Below are 18,313 nucleotides of genomic sequence, written 5' to 3'. Positions count from 1 at the left end.
ATCAAGTTTATCCCCATGGCAGTTATCAAAGGGCAGCTGGTGAAGTGTTGGGATGCAGGTAAAAGAGACAGGGGTGTCAAATTCAATGAGCTTCTTCCTTTGTTACTCAACCAGTCCTCACCCCACTGTTTACAAATGAACAGTACCAAGAAGACGTAACGGTCCCCTTTCACATGGTAATACTGCAGGATTTGTCATAGGTGGTGTTAATCTCTAAATGGACCCTAGGTTTTTCTGTTGCTCCCCTGCTCTCAATATACTGGCTTTGAAGCATGCAGATGCAGACATGTTTTTTATTCCTGCATGGTATTGTACAGACTGCTTCTCTGCATGTTATTGAAAAAGCTTGAATCCCATAGACCACACACTTTTTTGACATTCTGTGGGACAAAAACGCTCAGCTATTTTTCCCCCGGACTTTGAGCATGAATAGAAAAACTTGAGAGTGGGAGTTTTAAGAAATGTGGGAGGCATGATTAGTTCATTTATGGTGTTTGGTAACAATGAACTGTCTTGGAGGAGAAAGAGGAAACGGTTTTTCTATGAAACTGTGAATCTTTTTTTTTCCCTCCTGGTGTAGAGGAAAACTTCATAGACTGAACCCCAGCTGTTCTGATATGTACTTGTGCGCTAATTAGAGATGATTGTGCTGGTCATTCTGAGTTCATAGGCTTGGACGCTGCTGGATATTTCAAACTCATCGGAAATTCATGATTGGCCCAGTTAGAACTCCCTTTACAAAATCCTTAACCAAATCCCAAGAAATTAGACTCAGAGTCTAGATTGCCTTGTCATAAGGATGTTAGCGTGATGTTGTCTGAAAGTGCTTAATGAATATTTGATTTTGACTTCAAAATTAAATCTTATCTGATCTCCTCCTAGACAGCCCATTGGGAATAATCAGGCGAGTTGAATGAGGGTGGGTGAATGAGGCAGATTTGCCTCCGTGATTGACTTTTGCTTTGCTGTGGAAGGTATGGCAATGTCATCCTCAATCCAGCTTTGTGTGCGTTGTGTTTTTTGTTACACAAGTGTCTTTACGTATGCACTGTGGGCCTTTTGGTCCGACATTTTCAAGCATGGCTGTCAGTTTGAACTGATGATTTGCATTACCAAAACTTCTGTCGGGGCAACTCTGAGAAGGAAGGAAGATTTTTATTAAACTTTGACCAATAATCCGACTATTAGTTTGATTTAAAGAAGAAGCGTATGCATTTTTGGATGCACTGATGTACCTTCTGGTGCAATACTGAAAATAACTTAAAGCCATGGCACTATATCCAGTCATGCTGAGCAACATGGCCTCTCTCTTTGTCATTTAAAACTTGCTTACTATACTTAGTATAATTTCTTTCCATTTTAAATCAAGATGATGTCATTTGGCCTCAGACTCTTTTTTTCTTTTTAAATTTCCCATCATTCATCTCATCAAGTGCCTCATTTTCAAACTGACAGATGGTGAACATCATGGTTTCCGTTTCAAATCAGTTATTTCAATTAGAAAGTGATTTTTTTCCCCTGCCTTCGCATTATTCTGAGCGTCCTTCCCATTAAAAATATGGCTCTGCATTAAAAACTGTCTTAAAGATGAAGGAAAACAGAAAGGAATTCTACTGTTTTTTGCACATGTACTGAGTAGCCCTTTTCTTTGTTGTTTCTCACTAAAATCTGCTGCATTTTTTTTTTAGAACTGGCTTTATAAAACAGGTGTCTCACCTTCCAACATGATTTCTTCCTACTCCTCGATCCTCACCACCTCCACCACCTCCGCTCACAACCCGTTTGGTTCACACAGCACCATGTCATTCTTCAGCATGCTCACATTCACGAAACTGAGTTCCAGTTTTCCTGACTTCTGCATATCTCCATTGCCTTAGGTATCATGACAAACAGGAAGTGACCAGTAACTTCCTGGGAGCCATGTGGCTCATCTCGATTACCTTCCTCTCCATTGGCTACGGAGACATGGTACCACACACCTACTGTGGGAAAGGCGTGTGTCTGCTTACAGGGATCATGGTAGGTTCATCATGTCTTCAGTTACATAAATGTATAACAGAACACACAAGACAACTATGATCAGATAGAACGAAACCTCAAGCTCAAAGTATTATCATGCAACCTGAACGTCAGATTTCAACTTGATTCCTCAACATATATTTGTTTCTCGCTTCCTCTGTTTGTTTGTTTTTAACCTACCAGAACATGTATTTAATTCTTCTTCTGTAGAGCTCACACACTGGTCATTTATTTGAAAGAACTTGAAATGTACTATGTATATATGGAGATCTATGTAACACCAGCCAAACACAACGTAGTGTCCATATAAGAAACAACAGTTGCTGTTTTTGTGCAACAGGGAGCTGGTTGCACTGCGTTGGTAGTTGCAGTGGTAGCCAGGAAGCTGGAGCTAACCAAGGCTGAGAAGCATGTCCACAACTTCATGATGGACACACAACTCTGCAAACGAGTGAGTCACAGTAAACTGTAATAGTAAACTCTTATAATATGCATTTTGTGTTTGTAACAGTGATGAGAATGTTTTGGTTTATAACTCTTTCGAGCAAATTGTCACACAAAATGTGTGACAATTTGCTTCTTCCAGTCTGTTAATTTGACTGGGATTGTAGAATAAACAATACACTTACCAGCCACTTTACTGGGTACACCTCTTCAACTGCTTGTTAATGCAAACGTCTAACCAGCCAGTCACATGACAGGAAATCAGTGCATTTAAATATGCAGACATGGGCAAAACAACATGCTGAAGAAACCTATGTGTGTTTTCTGCCGACTATTGGTTTTAATCGTTTGTAACTATTAAACCCTGACTCTCTCTCCCTTCGTCCTCTTTCTGCTCTTTTCTCTTTCCCCTCACCCCCCACAAGTTGTGGCAGATGGCTGCCACTCCCTGAGCCTGATTCTGTCAGAGGTTTTTTCCTGTTAAAAGGGAGTTTTTCCTTCCAACTGTTGACAGGGGGTTGTTTGGGATAACTTTCTAATATTTTAAGGTCTTTCCCTTACATTATAAGAAACTTTGAGGCAATTTTTGTCGGGAATTGGCTGTATATAAATAAAATTGAACTGAAATGTATGCAGAAGAGCTCCTCTGAATGCACAATATGTCATACCTTGAAGCGGATGGGCTATAGCAGCAGAGAATCCGGCCGGGTGCGACAATGGACTAACCAAAACTTGACAACAGAAGATTGGAAAAACATTGCCTGGTCTGATGAGTCTCAGTTTCTGCTGCAACATTCAGATGGTAGGGTCAGAATATGGCATAAACAACATGAATGCACGGATCCATTCAAGCAGACTGAACGCTCTCACGTAGTTTGCAGTGATGCATTTTGGTTCTCTTGGACTTTACTCTGTGTAAACAAACCAAACCACGGGGAAAGCTACAAGCTTACAAATTCATAAACTGATTTGGACCAGAGTAAATGAACTATAGGTGCTTAAACGCACTTAGTACCAGCTGAACGCCCTTTAAACACCACCTGTCCAACCCTTAATGACCACAGTGTACCCAGCTTCCAATGGCAGCTTCCAACAGGATAAAGCCCCATGTCGCAAAGCTCAGATCGTTTCTTGAAATGACAAGAAGTTTCAGTCCAACAGGGCAACTTTGTGATGTGGTTGAATGGGAGATTTATGTCATGGATGTGCAGCTGATAAATCTACAGTAATTGTGTGATGTCATGAGGAATTGGCTCTCACAAATCCAAAACCAGTATTAGCTAGGTGCAACTAATGAAATGGCTGGTGAGTGTGTGAATGGAGTCAAATACAATGAGTTTTTTTTCTTTGAAAAAAAACTTTGGCACATGTAATTCTAACTTAACCTTTTTTATTGTTTTATTTTTCTGTGTGTAACCACTTTTTGAAATTATTGTTATATCATAATAATACACACAGATGGGTGCTTCAGTCTGTAATCTGTCAGAGCAGTTCAAACTACTCTATGTTATATAAGTTTCTCGCCCTTGTTTCATAGGTAAAGAACACAGCTGCCAATGTACTCAGGGAAACATGGCTCATTTACAAACACACAAAATTGGTCAAGAAGATAGATCACGCCAAGGTGCGGAAACACCAGCGCAAGTTTCTCCAAGCCATTCACCAGTAAGTTCACTGCACCTTGTGTGTTTTGCATAATCTAATCTAAATATGACAGAGACGTTCACCACAAACTACCAAGGAGACTTTCAGCATGGCCTAAAACCAGAACTAATGATGCTCAATCTTTAATGCTACTTGTGGTTCAAATATTTAGGCTGTATTATCATTTGAACTGTTAATCTGAGATAATGTAATTCTTACTGATTAGCTGTAAAAGAAAATAGTCCCTTTGGGTTCATTCCTTAATGTTATTTGTTGTTAGGCAGCGTTATCAGCTATAATACCACATAGTTGTGTATATCTGATAGTATCAACAATGCTGTTTTCCCACAATGTCCTCTCCTTGAAGACCATTTCCTTTGATTGTCATACACATATGTAAGCTCTCACAGATGGACACATACAGAGCGTGCGCGCGCACACACGTACACTCATGCACACACACACACACACACACACACACATACGCACAAACACTCTGCAATCTAGTGTAATGGTCCTTCCTGTTCCCCTCCCTTGCCCCCCTCTCCCCGCGACCCTCTTTTTACCCTGTGCTTACAGTGAGAAGTGTAATGGTTTTCGCTCGTTTCGTGAATGTTGTGGGGTTAAAAATCTGTACTGTGTTCTGTCTTTGTTTTGCTCTATCACCGCAGAGCTCAGAAGTAAGTTGAGTCTTCTATGTATCCTCTTCCTACTGTTTCTTCAACATCCTCCTGCTCCTCCTCTCTCCATGTCTGCGTTCGACATGCATGTAAAAAAAAAAAAAGTTTACTTGTTGCTAAAAAAAAAGAAGAAGAAGAAAAAAAGGATGGATGCTGAATTGCTGTTTTCGGTTGTGTGTGTGTTTTTTTTTTCTTTACTTCTATGTTCCATTTACTTCCCTCTCCCTCCCATTTCCCCCCTGACTTGAATGAACGAAAAGCATCCACATTGTCGATAGTGGAGGGTTGTCTGGAGAGAACGTGTGAAAGAAAAAGCATCTTGCGCAGAATGAGCTTGGAGCTTTGTTGGCTTGGCCAGCAGTTCATAATCATTGATGATGTAGTGTATATTGTTGCCCATGATTAATATAGCTGCTCTGGGGCTATATTAACCTGCATCAACAGAACTCATCCTACACTCCTGAAGGTTTTGTGATGACATAAATAAGCACAGTGTTCTATCCTGTAGTTCTAATGTGGATCAAATGCTTGCTGTTGATTTAGTCTTGATTTATGCTGTTTTTTCCCTTTCTAATATGAGATCAAACAACAAGGCCTTGTACATGACATCAATAGGATGGCACAAAAGGCACAACGCAACATGTACATTGGGGTTTTGTAGAACAAAATTGTACTCAAAATGTGTTACGCTAATAAGTAGAGCTTTTACCTCAAATAGTCCCAATTCTTCGACAGCCATAAGGGATGACAAAGCCGGGCAAACAGACACATACGAGCTGGAGCAGTTTCCCACAGAGATAGAGCCGTAAGCGAGCAGTCTCACTCTGCTCTGATATACTGATTTGCACATGAATAAATGCCCTTGAATGTCATCCTGTCTCATAATTTGCCGAACAGGGAAATTCTTCCCCTCGCACATTCAGATGATGGCTGTGTGATGCCACTGCTAACAATGGCATATTATGCACATCAGCGTTAACAGTTCTTACAGAGCCATAATGTATTTGATTAGAGATAAGGAGGCGCTTTGTTGAAGGCATCACAAAACATGTCCAATGTATCATCGTGCAGCATTTCATTTAAAATGTTTGAAATGTCGATGTTGCCGTATGTTCAGCAGTGTCATTAGGCAGTTTATTTCTGGCAAGTTTCATCCTTTATCTGTGGCATCCACACATACACACATCAGCTCATGCACATATGCACTCTCTCTCTCTCACACACACACACACACACTCACAATATCCAGCACTGAAAACACCCAACTCGTTTCATTGTGCACAAAGTCAGTCATAGTCACTGCACGCTTACTGAATGACCAGTGTGTATATCTGAAGTCCTACCACTGAGCTGTGTGTAGCACTGACAAAGGGCATGCCATCTTTTTCCTTTTTTCAATGTCTTAGTTTTGGAAAGAGATGGGAATGTTTTGATTTCAAACAGGTTTTGGGATTTTCTTGTATGGAAGCATATTGCATTCTTGCTCACAGGGGCATTTTTAACTCCTAATAATACGTTTCTTTCACGTATTGAGCTCCTTTTCCCACTTTTTCAAAAACTGATTCTTTTTTTGGCTTGTAACAAGATCATCTCTCACTATTAGCATCATTTCTCATTACAACAAAAATACTTGCTGCCACCTGCTGCTTAAAGGACTGTAACGTTGTGAAAAAAAGATCTTGTTATAACAAAAAAGAGCTAGCTTAAACATGACAAACAGTCTATTTTTTTTTAAATGAGTGTAGTATGCTTCTGTAATTTTGCATGTTTTGGTTGGTATTGTATTGACCAAGACCAGGAATGCCTTTAATATATATTTATATGCATACACTTCCATATATGTGTATAAATATAAATACATAAAGAAAATATTTACAATGCATGTCTTACTTTCTTTTCAATGTCATCAGTGAAAGAAGTGTCCTGATAAAACATTTGTTGTTGTTCCTCCTCCTCCTTTCTTTTCTATTGGCCCTCTCTGCCCCTCAAAAACCTGTCTCTCTGTGCTCTACTCCTTCAAACTACCCTCCTTCCCCTTCTTCACTCTGCTCTCCTCTCTTCCTTGCTGTCATCTCTTTCCTTTTGTCCACATTCTCCTTCCCTGTTTTTCATGTTCACACCTCCTTGTGCGCCCACTCAGACTGCGCAGTGTTAAGATGGAGCAAAGGAAACTCAATGATCAGGCTAACACCTTGGTGGACCTGGCAAAGGTAAGTTTTCCAAGTTAAAAATCTAACTTAATCTTTTGAAGGTTTTGATATAATTTGTGCTGTGATGATTTTAACTTGCCGTTGCTATTCTGTCTTTATTTAAACTGACTGAATGTATATTCTTCTATTATATGGAGATATTCTTCTCAGGAAGGGCCTAAGCAGGCTCTTTCCAAGGACATAAACTACAGGGAACCCCAAGGTTTTGTCCTAGGATATTTTCAGTGTTCTCCCCGTGCACTTAAAAATTGTAGCGTCTTTAGCTTACCGCATAAAGCTGATAGGTGAGCCAATCCTGGGACTGCATCAAGTTGTACATTCTTTTTTTTTTCTTTTTTTTGAATAGTCAGCAAAAAACCCCTAGGAAAATAGGGTTGTGCCATATCATATCATCCGCAAATACATAATAAAAAAGTACCATATCATTATTACTATATCCAAGGCCTGTGTTTACATTCCCCAGCAAACAGAATAACGAGACAAGCCTGGCATGTCTGAGAGCAAGAGCGTGTATCATCCTCTGATGATGATTTGGTAACAAAAAGGAAGCTACTTCAACAACTAGCAGCAAAGCTCACTACTTTGCAAAATATGCAAGAAAACCTTTCAGACTAAAGGTGGAAACAACTAACTTTTTATATTACTTCAGGCAAAAACACATTGAGTACAACCAGGCTTCAGAGGAGGAGATAATAGCAACTTTTTATATGAGACCCAAATGTAAACAAATAACTTGAGCAAACATTGCTGGACTACTTGCTAATTCTACTGCATATGAAAGGAAGAGCAAATGGTGGATAGAAATTACTGATGTGATTATGTGGTTGAAAAGCAGGGTTTTAGGCAACTGGTTAAAATGCTTGGCCCAAGATGCAACATCCCAGGTAGACATTATGTGCAGCTCTTGAAGTGTTAGAAGGTTAAGATTGCTTTAGTTGTTCAGGCTTCAACATTTGAGAGGAGTGCTCTTTTTAATCTAATACTTAATAGTTTTTGAGGGCTAATACAAATGTCAAACATTACGTCATTCAGTACAGGTCATCAGTTTCATTCTTAAATATAACTTTTAAAACTTTTACTGTTATGTTATCTATAGTTTGCGGGAGAAGATGAAAATACAATCAGTCAGAATCAATTCTAACTTTATTTCATGGACTATTTTCTCTGTTTTTTGGCAAATTAAGCTCCTATAGAAATCATTACAGTGGTAAAGTTATTGTACACAATAAATAATATAATTGATATTTATTTCTTTTATTTATTATGTCTCCATTGTTAACTCCTTTTCAAATTTCATGTTTGACATTATCATACCATTTTAAATTCTACATCTACGCATCACATCAAATCAAACGGCACCTGCACTGCCTTAAAAAGTGATCTTGGCCAAGCTAACTCTTTGGAGAATGAACCCTAATGTGAGACTACTCAGTTTGAAGAACCTGAACCTGATGACACACTGTAAACAGCATCTGTCCATAAGAGGCTGAATACAGAAATGCTTCAGTAGCTTCTGTCTGGCTGTACAGATGTCAGCTGAGGCACCAGAGCTGAGAGGGGGTTCAAAGGGAGGTACATGGCTGCATTGACTTCATTTGATGTGGATGGCATTTGCACTCCAGTGTGTATTTTAAAAGGTTCCAAGGCCAATCGCTTTAATGTGTGTTTACTTGCGCCTTACTGTGCTCGATGGTCAGATCAATCTGCATACACCCTACAGTGGCTCAGCTTTATTTTCAAGCCCCATAGAGATATAAACCTTTCACATCTGGATTTTAGATTTGATTTCTGAGGGGCACACATGCCTGGAGACCCTACATGAGTATTTTGTAATCTCTGCAGATGACTGTTAAATTGCAAATCTTATAAAATGCTCTGTGATGTTGAAGAATGCAATATGTTGTATATAATGTGTGATTAATTTTGCAATATCGAAAACTGCTTAGTTGAGATGCAATAATTACTTGCAGATGCCTCATGCTGAGCTTGCCAGAACTGCATGAAGTGTTAAGCAATAAGTACCTAAATACTAGAGATGCTTTTCATTATATAAATGAGTTGTGTCAAGCAAACACATAAAGGATTAAAGACCTTCAGGAGCTATAAATGGATTGGAGAAGTTGGTTGTAAAATCTATGGGAAGATAAAATCTATGCTGACTTGCTGAAACTTTACAGCTCCCCTTCCTACTGCTTCCTTTAAATTATTTCCTCCTCTGCTGTAATATATTTACTGTAGTTGTCTACTCATGGAATTTATTATTACTGTTACATTAAGGTTTTTTTTTTCCTTAATCACTATATGTGTCCTACTGTATATCATCTCTTAATTTTAGTTGTTGCAACAAGTTGTGAAACAGCTTCTTAATGTTTCTATCTTGCCTCTTCCTCCCTTGTCCCTCCTGTCTCTGTCCTCCTGTTCCTTCTTGTCCCAAAACACATTTACTTTCTCTCCTTCATTAGACCCAGAATGTGATGTATGACCTGGTGTCGGAGCTGCAGGAACGCAGTGAGGAGCTGGATAAGCGCATCGGCACATTGGAGGACAAGCTGGACTCAGTGACGGGCAGCCTGCAGGCACTGCCCTGCCTCATCTCCCAAGCCATAACCCAGCAGCAGCAGGACTTCCTGGACGGCTTTGTTCACCGCTTTCGACCCGCTTCGCTAGCCTCTGAGCGTTCCGAACGCTCCGAGCGATCCTGGACTTCCACCGCCCGTAGGCGGCGCTCTCCCTCCACAGCACCACACACCTCCTCTGATAGCGGATAACCTTGACAAATCTTCTGTAATCACCTTTGAGCCCTACCTTTCCCAAACCAACGTGTCGCCTCATTCTGTCCCATCCAATTCTGTCTCATATCTGCTGGCAAGTCCATGTCTGGACTAATAATGAACCCACATCTTGGTCCGTGACCTGATCCTTGTCCTTTCCCTCCCACTCATTCCTTCCTCTCCACCTAATGAAGAAAAAAAAAATCCAGAAAACCAGTTTCTCTGTGACTGAGCCTCTCAGCACAGGCCTGATTAGAGCTACTCGAAAAGAACAAAGAAAAGCAAGCAAAGACTTAAATCAAGAAAAAACAAATGCATCCAAAAAAGAAAAATAGAAAAAAAATTACAAACTGAGATAAAGTAGAGATATGGTTTATGTTTTAGCCATTGTATGGCTGTCCAAGTTAGCTTTTTTTGTAAAAGCCCTTGTATAGTTAAAAAAAAAAAGAAAAAGACTGAGTTCAGGGTTGCTGAGGTGAGAGCTGGCTATCACACCGGAGAGTCCTTAACAACAAGGGGGGAAGTTGGTCTGTGGAGCTGAGGGCCTTGGCTCACCTGCTGGCCCTCTGAGGCCATGGAGGACATCTGTCCACCCATCTGTCCGTCTACCTGTTTGTCCGGTGAGGAGAACAAGACAAACCATTGGACTTCCCTTTCAAATGACTAGTGTCATGGATTCTTTCCCATAGTTTAGGGTGAAAGCTTTAGGAGAGGCTACAAAAGCTCTGACTTCAGGTCAGTGATTGAAAATGCACTTAAAGGGGAGGAGAAACTGTTACACAAATAAATAGCAATGGGGATGCATATGGCATTACTACTGGGTAGGAAAAATGATCACTATTGCCAACTTCAAGGTATCAGCTTCCTTGTTCTTACCAAGGAAAAAAATGAGAGCGACTATCTTTTTTAGTTACATATTGACATGTGATTTTTCAGTGCCTGAATGTATAAATAGTAGAGGGTTATTTAATTACTAATTTCAGAGCTTTTTTACGATGTTAACAGTCTAAATACAACATTGCATTCCTTTTTCAGATACATTCCTCTCCAAAACTTTAAAGAAAATGTCTAACATGCATAACATTGCCTCCATTACACTGCAACTCTAAATGTTTTGAAAACCTGTTTTTCTATTTCTAACACAGCGACAAATGGAGAAGTACAGCGAGAAACCCGTGGCGAGACAGATTGAGAGCATATTTGTGTGTTTCAGAGAACAAGTTCACTTTAAGCTCAATGCTGCACACTCATACACAACAAATATGAAATATGTAGTAGTCTACCTTTCTCACTACCACTAATTAGAACTTCCTGTGGTCTTCAGAAAATTGCATGGCTTGAGGTCTGCTGGGATACAGGCACAAACACATCACTGGTCAAACTGAGTAACTAACCCAGCTCTTTTGCATGGTTCTGTCCAGAAGTAGTTATGGATCACACCCAGATGGCTCTGGTTATTTATACGCTTGGTTTCATTAGATTACCTTTGGTTTGTTGGTTGCTTTTCTTTTGTATTATATTTTTTAATTTTGTTTTCCCCCAATTTTTTATTTTGCGAGGATACCTGTGTTTTTTTAGAGTTTCAGAACCTAGAGAATTGCAGCAAGTTGATCCTGTTTATAATATGAAGAGAGATTTTAAAAAAAAAAATCAGTATTTCCAAAAAAAATCCTCAAAAATACAAAAAATGCTGAAGAAACTTTTCGGGTTACAAAACAGTGAACTGATCTCAAAGTAAATAAACCATAGTTTTACAGTTAAAAAAAAGAAAAAACGATTAAACTTATATGCTGTCTTGTAGTCTAGTATGTTATCACTGCCCCTCATGTCTGTACTTTAAATATAAAATTAGCTTTAGATTGGCTTAACTGGTGGGAGACTGCAAGATTAATTTTTGAGTATGTTGTCATATACATGCGGAGGAATTTAAGTAATAAACACAAATTCACATTAACTACTTACATTCCTGAGTCCAGCCAGAATCAAAACAACCCGAGATATAAGCTAGCTCTAGCTCCTCTTAAGCTATCGCTACCATATTGTGTCACTATTTCCATTATGTAGATTATACTGGATGCACTGGGGGCTTTTTTGTGAGGGTTTTTTTTTTCTCAGAGAGCTGCAGTGACTCATGGTTTGTAATGCTAGCACTGACTGGGAAAGTTTAGAGAAAGATGCATCAGGAGTTCTCTGTTATATTGAGCACAACACAAACTTTGACTAGTGAAAAACAGACTTAAAATGTACTTATCAAAGAAACTGAACAGCCAGTTTCTTAAAATATCTTTTAGTATGACAAGAGCAAGACAAAAATACTCAGATAGACCCTTAATTATAGTTCAAGCTTTATTACAAACAAAGTCTAATTAAGTCAAAATTATTCTGAACAGTTGTTATAAACTGGGAAATTGGCTATAGGTACCAAATCCATTGTAAAGATTTTGCTTCTACTGTAAAATTGGGCATGTCTGTCAGAGCTTCTGAGTTTTGTCACTTTCAGTCTGTGGCTTCAATTGACTCATCAGGAGCATAAGCTAACTGGTTTCTAATACTAGCTTTATATTTACTGTACAGACCTGTAGCCTAAGTGGACAGCTCTCAGTAGTAAAGTATAACATTGAACTGTTCTTTGAGGCCTTTGCTTTGGTTATCTGAGTGGTACAGTGATGGATAAGAAGTGAGGGCGAAACATCTATGAAAGCATGCACTGGCATATTCTAGTGCTGTGATGACTTGCAAAGTTTAATTTGAAGACAAATATTTAGGATTTTCCCAGAGCACATTAGAACAGAACAGGAGGTCATCAGGTTAGCAGGCTAGGATGATTTAAACAGTAGATTGAGTCCCAAAAGAACGCTAGTGCTAAATCTCATATTTGTGGTCCCTTAAGCAAATGGACAGTTGTAGGATCATTATAATTTCCATGGTCTTAATTATTTCCAAGCTGCTTTAGGCTTAACTGAGTCTAGGTCCAACCCTGTGAGAGAACAAACAGGTTCGCTATCTCACAGGCTCTGGATTGACCAGAGAGCACTTCTTTTAAGAATGTATTCAGTTTGCTACAAGTGCAACTTAATCGAGCATGAATATTAGCTTTTTCCCTTTCAACTTGAGTTGATGAAGCATGACTCTTTACTGCCCCCACCTTTAGCCTTTCCTATCTCAGAGTGCTACACTTCTCCCTAATAGTAGCCTATAAAGAGATCTATCATGCTTTTGCAGTCTCTGTTTCAATCAGTATCATCCAATTAGTCAGGATGGCTAAGCCTATCTGCTTGATTACAGCCTTACCTGCCTGTTTCTATCTAAGGTTTCCACCTTGTCATTACATCTGGTACGCCCTCACGTTTTTCATCTGTCATTATTAAGAATATCAGTCCCTCATACAAAAGTAGGCTTGACAGATGGCCTGCAGAAAAGACATTGAAGTGGTTCCAAAAAAAAAGAAAACCCCAAACAAAAAAAACTGCAAGGGAGGAAGAAGCAATGGAAACCCAGGTCATGTCCCATTTTGTACTTGGTGTGTAGTTACAACAGAAAGGATCACAGATGCTGGAGTCTCTTCCCCAGAGAGACATAACAATGCTGGTGTTAAGGACGTCATCGGGTGGCATGAAAAAAAGAAAAGACTTTGCTCATTCACTGACAGGAAGGTTATGAACAGCAAGATTGGGTGTCCTGTTAATATGACCTCATTGTAGATGTCACCATTTAAACAGGACAAAGCTGAAAAGGTAAAGGTAGGTGGCTGCCAGCATGTCATAGGTATGTAGAAAAAAAAATGCCTATAGAAATTACACGAGGGGATTGAAATTCTGGCAGTTACAAAAGAAACCCCCAAAAGACCTTTTATTGTTTTACATTTGCAGATAGGAAATTTAATCCAGGATCTGCTGTTCCTTACTCTGTTGTAATTGGTTTTCTTTGTATCCCATCACAAAGACCAGCCTAAACACCATTCTAATATTTACTGAACTGATCCTTTTCTAGAAGATGAAACACATACACAGTATTTCATAGTGAAGTGAGGGACATTCATGATGTTGTTCTGATAATGGTAGATAAGACAAAATGATTAACACATCCCGGACTTTTATTATAAGTAGGCTTTCGTCATAGAGCAGGCATCAGAACACACTTCTGCTGAGTACAGAGTGAACCCCCCACTCCCCAAAAAACTGAAAAAATGTAACCAAATCATTGTTCTGTGTACACTGCCACATGATGCATAATGTACGTAGTAGCACTGGAATAAATCAACTTTTAATGGATGGCAAATGGGTTTAACATGTTCTCTGTATACTGTTCATTGTTCCTTCATTTTGCAGGTGAACCTTTGTCCTAACAAGGAGAGACACCAAGGTCAACATTAAAGACTATCTTCATCTATGACCGTTATTCTTTCTTTTTCTTCCGCTGGGATTTGAAAATTCCGTTTTGAATATTCTTCCTAATGCTTTACTTCCCGTTTCATTTGCGTACTCCAATCTGAAACTTTCCCATGCCAAGAGGGAAGGAAAATGGCAGAAGCCCAAAGTCAAATGTGAGACTTGAAAGGTGGGTTTGCAAATGTGTTGACAGACGCAAACATCACACGTTTCGTCCTGTGAAACTGAGGCATGGGCCGTCCTAAAACATGATTACAGGAGGAAGTATTGATATAAACAGCACTCCAGAGGACACGCAGCTGCTGGGGCGCTGTTCCAAGGTGAACTGTGAGCTGTGCACAACACACACACTCGTACACAGCCATTAATGTTCAAATAACAAGCTACTATTCATGTCCACATGCACAAACAAGGCTCTGGCTGGTTAATTACAGTAAAATCTGCAGGGACTTGGCAGCAGACCGATATCCCGCAAAAGTGGCAGAGTCAGTCACCCTGTTGTTGTTGCTACACAACCCCAAAGACATGCAACCGTGGAAACACAGGGAACAGCTCCTCAACAATCCAATTAGTACAAAGTAATTAAAATACTGTTTTTATCCTCTAAAGTGATAACAATCATATGTGACATTGAATGCGCTCCCATAGAACTAAATCTCGCTTTACGGTGGAAACCAAAGTAGGAAAGAGAGGCAGAAATTGTGAAAGGTGCACACAAATTATGCCGCATGGCCATCCTTTCCTTCTCTAACAATCTGTCTTAATAAACACATTTAATTCACTCAGCTTATCCTTGTGCTGAAGTGTGAAAAGCAAGAATAGTGGCATTAAATTACCAGCAATCTCCCCTAGAGGGTACTGAAGCTCAGCCAAACAGTGAGGAAACAGGAGATGGAGTCATGTTGCAGAGGACTGAAGATCACCCTTGGAGTTTGGAATTACAGGGGGAAGAAGAATCAGCATATAGGATCCTGAAGAGCATAGTTTGAAAAGATCCTATGGGGAAAACTTGCAGAAGACATGGGGAAGTGTTTTTATTAAGTTATTAAATTTATTACAAGGCTGACTTTTCTCAGGAACGAGCAGCTAGGAGCTGCATTATGCTTAATGCCCTGCATATAGCTTTCAACTAATGTGGTTTGGCATACACTTGGGGAAATCAGAGAGAGTATTGATTTTGGTTTTGGTGTAGTGGTGGAGAGTGGGTGTGAAGGGCCTTTTCATTCCACCAAATGTTTTTTTGAGTGTCACTTATTTCAGCATCCATCATTTCTCTTTCTGTCTTTTTAGCTCTATCTGTATCTCCTCATCTGCTGAGATCCGAACAGAATGAACGGCTGCAAATGAGGCTGCTTGCTGGAAGCTGCCATTGCTTCTCTGCTTCATTTAGCAGTGAAAGAAGGCGGCAGCTCTTTTCAAAACTCTCAAACCATATGCTAGGACTTCAACTGTGAAAGTGTACATGCACTATATATTGCGTATGTGTATGTTCACACTCACACATGCTTGGCTAGCTGGATGTTTTCCACTTGAAAGGATCATTTTCAGCCAAGGCTAAAAACTCAGATTGGTACACATACAGTATTGTTCTTGTTTCTGTGTAGGCCTAGTTTCCCTATCGACTTAACACAGAGTCAGCTAACATGATTCATTGATGCCCCATCTGTAAATTTTTGCTCATGTACATAAGTGGCTCTCAAATTGGGGGGCTAGCTCCATCAGTGGGTAAATACAGTTTTATCCACTGATGGATGGGGTACTGGCCCACAACCGAGATGGGCACAATAAATGTTGTTTATGAAACCATGATGATCGACACTGTTATTTCCAATCTAAGCTGACACACTGACACTACATCACACCTCACAAGGACTCACTCGTCACTCTATTGCCTTTATTTACATCAGTAAATAATCAGCAAAGCCAGTGGTAATGGTGTGTCCGGTAATGACAGGTTATTCATATCAAACAGCTGACTCATTAAACCTTTGCTACCTGCTCTCTTGACAGCAAAGACCAAGCAGGTATTTAGGTTGTCATAGAATTAAGCACTTAGTTTAAAAAAAAATCATAAAGTGGAAGTTGAAAAATATTCAATTTTGTACCATTTGATGATGGTGATGCCATTATGCTTATATTTAGATCAGTAAAATTCTGCCTGAGTGTGAGGCATGTACCTTTTTCAGTTTCCAAACCGAGAGGCACTGTACTAAGCTAGCAGTATTACCTCATATAATAATATATTTAAACATGCTTTTGCATTGTCCTCCATATTATATGCAGTTGAGTAGGTGCCTGTGTTGCAGCAGTGGACAACTATGGTAATCCCAAATGAGGTTTAGCCCAACGCCCAGGGCTACCGGAGGTCCACCAACTCCCTATGCACTTGATAGAGTTGTTCAAATTATAAGATCATTGTACTGTATAGGATATGAGTACTGCTTTGTGTGTGCGTGCGTGTTTTCTGTAGGTGGGGAGGGGTGGTGGACTACAGATGTCCTTGCCCCGAGCTTTCTCTACATGAAAATCTGTTTTGGAACAATCGCTGGCACCGAGTGATGCCACGCTATACAGCAGGAATGATTCCTGGAATCAGCTGTGGAGGGTTAAATGATACATAAAAAGACATGTATCACAATGTCATCGCTTATGGGAAGTGTTCCAGTAACACTTTAGAGACGTCATCATCAAAGCCTGCAGTTTCATCTACAACTAAATGTATTTTATGAATTTAGCTCAGAGGACATGACTAATCTTAAAACGCAGATTGTAGCCATTATTCACAGGGCCACGTCTGAATACACTCAGTGCAACACTGAAAAGGTAACTGGGAAAGATAGCCACATTAAATGGGATAAAGAGACAAACCAAACTCAGAGCAGGAGAAGCATGGGAGCCTGCTGCCCTCTAGTGCCAAATACCCAGCTCCCGGTCTAACACAAAGTCACAGCTGAGATGAGAATGAATAATTCATAAATGATGGGATGATAAAGCAGTATTATACCAATGCAAGATACGAGATGTAATTGATAATATGGGTCTCTTATCAAACACTTTCTCAACTCTAAAAAGAAAAGTGAAATCTCATGGACAAACTCCTGTTGCTGATAGTCTTAAGTGATATGTGTAATGCTTTAAGAACTGCTGACGTGATGAACTTTTGTGTGTACCCAGGAGTCCCTGATCCAGTATTAATTACTAGATTGTGCACTTTTTCCCCCACTCTTTTAACCTATTTTTATCAGCAAAGCGCCAACATCATGCACTCCATGAATGTCAACAGTTTCAGCCACTCTCTCTCCCACAGATTAACCTAGCAGTGCCAGTCAGCACCAGCGCAGGGGCGGTTCAGGTTTAATGTTTAAGCTTTTAGTACCACCTCTTTTGTCCACACACATTAGCCAATCTCCCTGTGTGTGCTAAACCAGGAGTGAGTCACCCGAGAGATTGAAGAGAGTGAACTGTGTGGGCCTGCTGGACAGTTGCGGCTCAAAAATCCTATGAGATAGTGCCATCTCTACGTTACCAGAGAGTTGGGGTCAAGGTAAGCTGTTGGATTTGACATTTGAAAAACAAATGTAGAATCAGGTGTCCCGTTTTTTAAAATTCAGCGATAGTATCACGAAAGTAGCGAAGTACACGGAGCCGCGGCATTGTGTGAGTCACAACTCACACAAGTCCTCTGTAATTAGCAAAGCCCAAGCAGCACTGGAGTCATGTTGGGGTCTTTTTTGGAGTTGCTGTATTCCAGCAGTTTGTGGTGTATGTGTCATGCTGTTTGACATGGTGTGACTAATGGCTTTCCACTAACACAACTGTCTTTTAGAAATCTTGAATCGAGGCTTTCCTTCATTTTCCATTCAATATAGAGATATTGTGTCACCATATATTTGCAACTGGTTGAGGAGGTCTATGCACAAGATACCTCACTGTATAAGAATCTGACATTTGTGTTTATCGGGAAGGTTTTTATTTTTAACTATATCCTGTAAATTTTAATTCAGTAGTAGAAACCCACAAATGATTATATATATATCTATAGATAGATATATACATACACATATACAGTGGGGCAAAAAAGTATTTAGTCAGCCACCGATTGTGCAAGTTCCCCCACTTAAAATGATGACAGAGGTCAGTAATTTGCACCAGAGGTA

At 39.8% G+C, this 18,313-nt stretch overlaps 2 protein-coding genes across 3 annotated transcripts in view; both read left to right on the top strand.

The window, feature by feature from the left end:
* kcnn1a (potassium intermediate/small conductance calcium-activated channel, subfamily N, member 1a) overlaps nucleotides 1–14,158 on the top strand; it is a 63,660-nt gene extending 49,502 nt beyond the window's left edge. Inside the window, exons 5-10 of one of the 2 annotated variants that reach the window (XM_005721045.1) lie at nucleotides 1,878–2,019; nucleotides 2,360–2,470; nucleotides 4,001–4,128; nucleotides 4,779–4,787; nucleotides 6,928–6,997; nucleotides 9,460–14,158. In XM_005721045.1, the coding sequence (XP_005721102.1) occupies nucleotides 1,878–2,019; nucleotides 2,360–2,470; nucleotides 4,001–4,128; nucleotides 4,779–4,787; nucleotides 6,928–6,997; nucleotides 9,460–9,765 (766 nt within the window). In that variant the 3' untranslated portion in view covers nucleotides 9,766–14,158. The remainder of the gene's footprint in view (nucleotides 1–1,877; nucleotides 2,020–2,359; nucleotides 2,471–4,000; nucleotides 4,129–4,778; nucleotides 4,788–6,927; nucleotides 6,998–9,459) is intronic. The other variant, XM_005721046.1, reaches the window with a different exon arrangement.
* A 3,513-nt stretch (nucleotides 14,159–17,671) lies between these two features.
* marveld2l (MARVEL domain containing 2-like) overlaps nucleotides 17,672–18,313 on the top strand; it is a 5,892-nt gene continuing 5,250 nt past the window's right edge. The window contains exon 1 of the mRNA XM_005721044.1: nucleotides 17,672–17,700. The gene's annotated coding sequence lies outside the window, so the exon portion shown is untranslated. The remainder of the gene's footprint in view (nucleotides 17,701–18,313) is intronic.

This window comes from Pundamilia nyererei, unplaced genomic scaffold (assembly GCF_000239375.1).
Source record: "Pundamilia nyererei isolate P.nyererei 1_Seehausen unplaced genomic scaffold, PunNye1.0 scaffold00004, whole genome shotgun sequence".
NCBI lineage: Eukaryota > Metazoa > Chordata > Actinopteri > Cichliformes > Cichlidae > Pundamilia > Pundamilia nyererei.
This window is presented reverse-complemented; position numbering and strand designations above follow the sequence as displayed.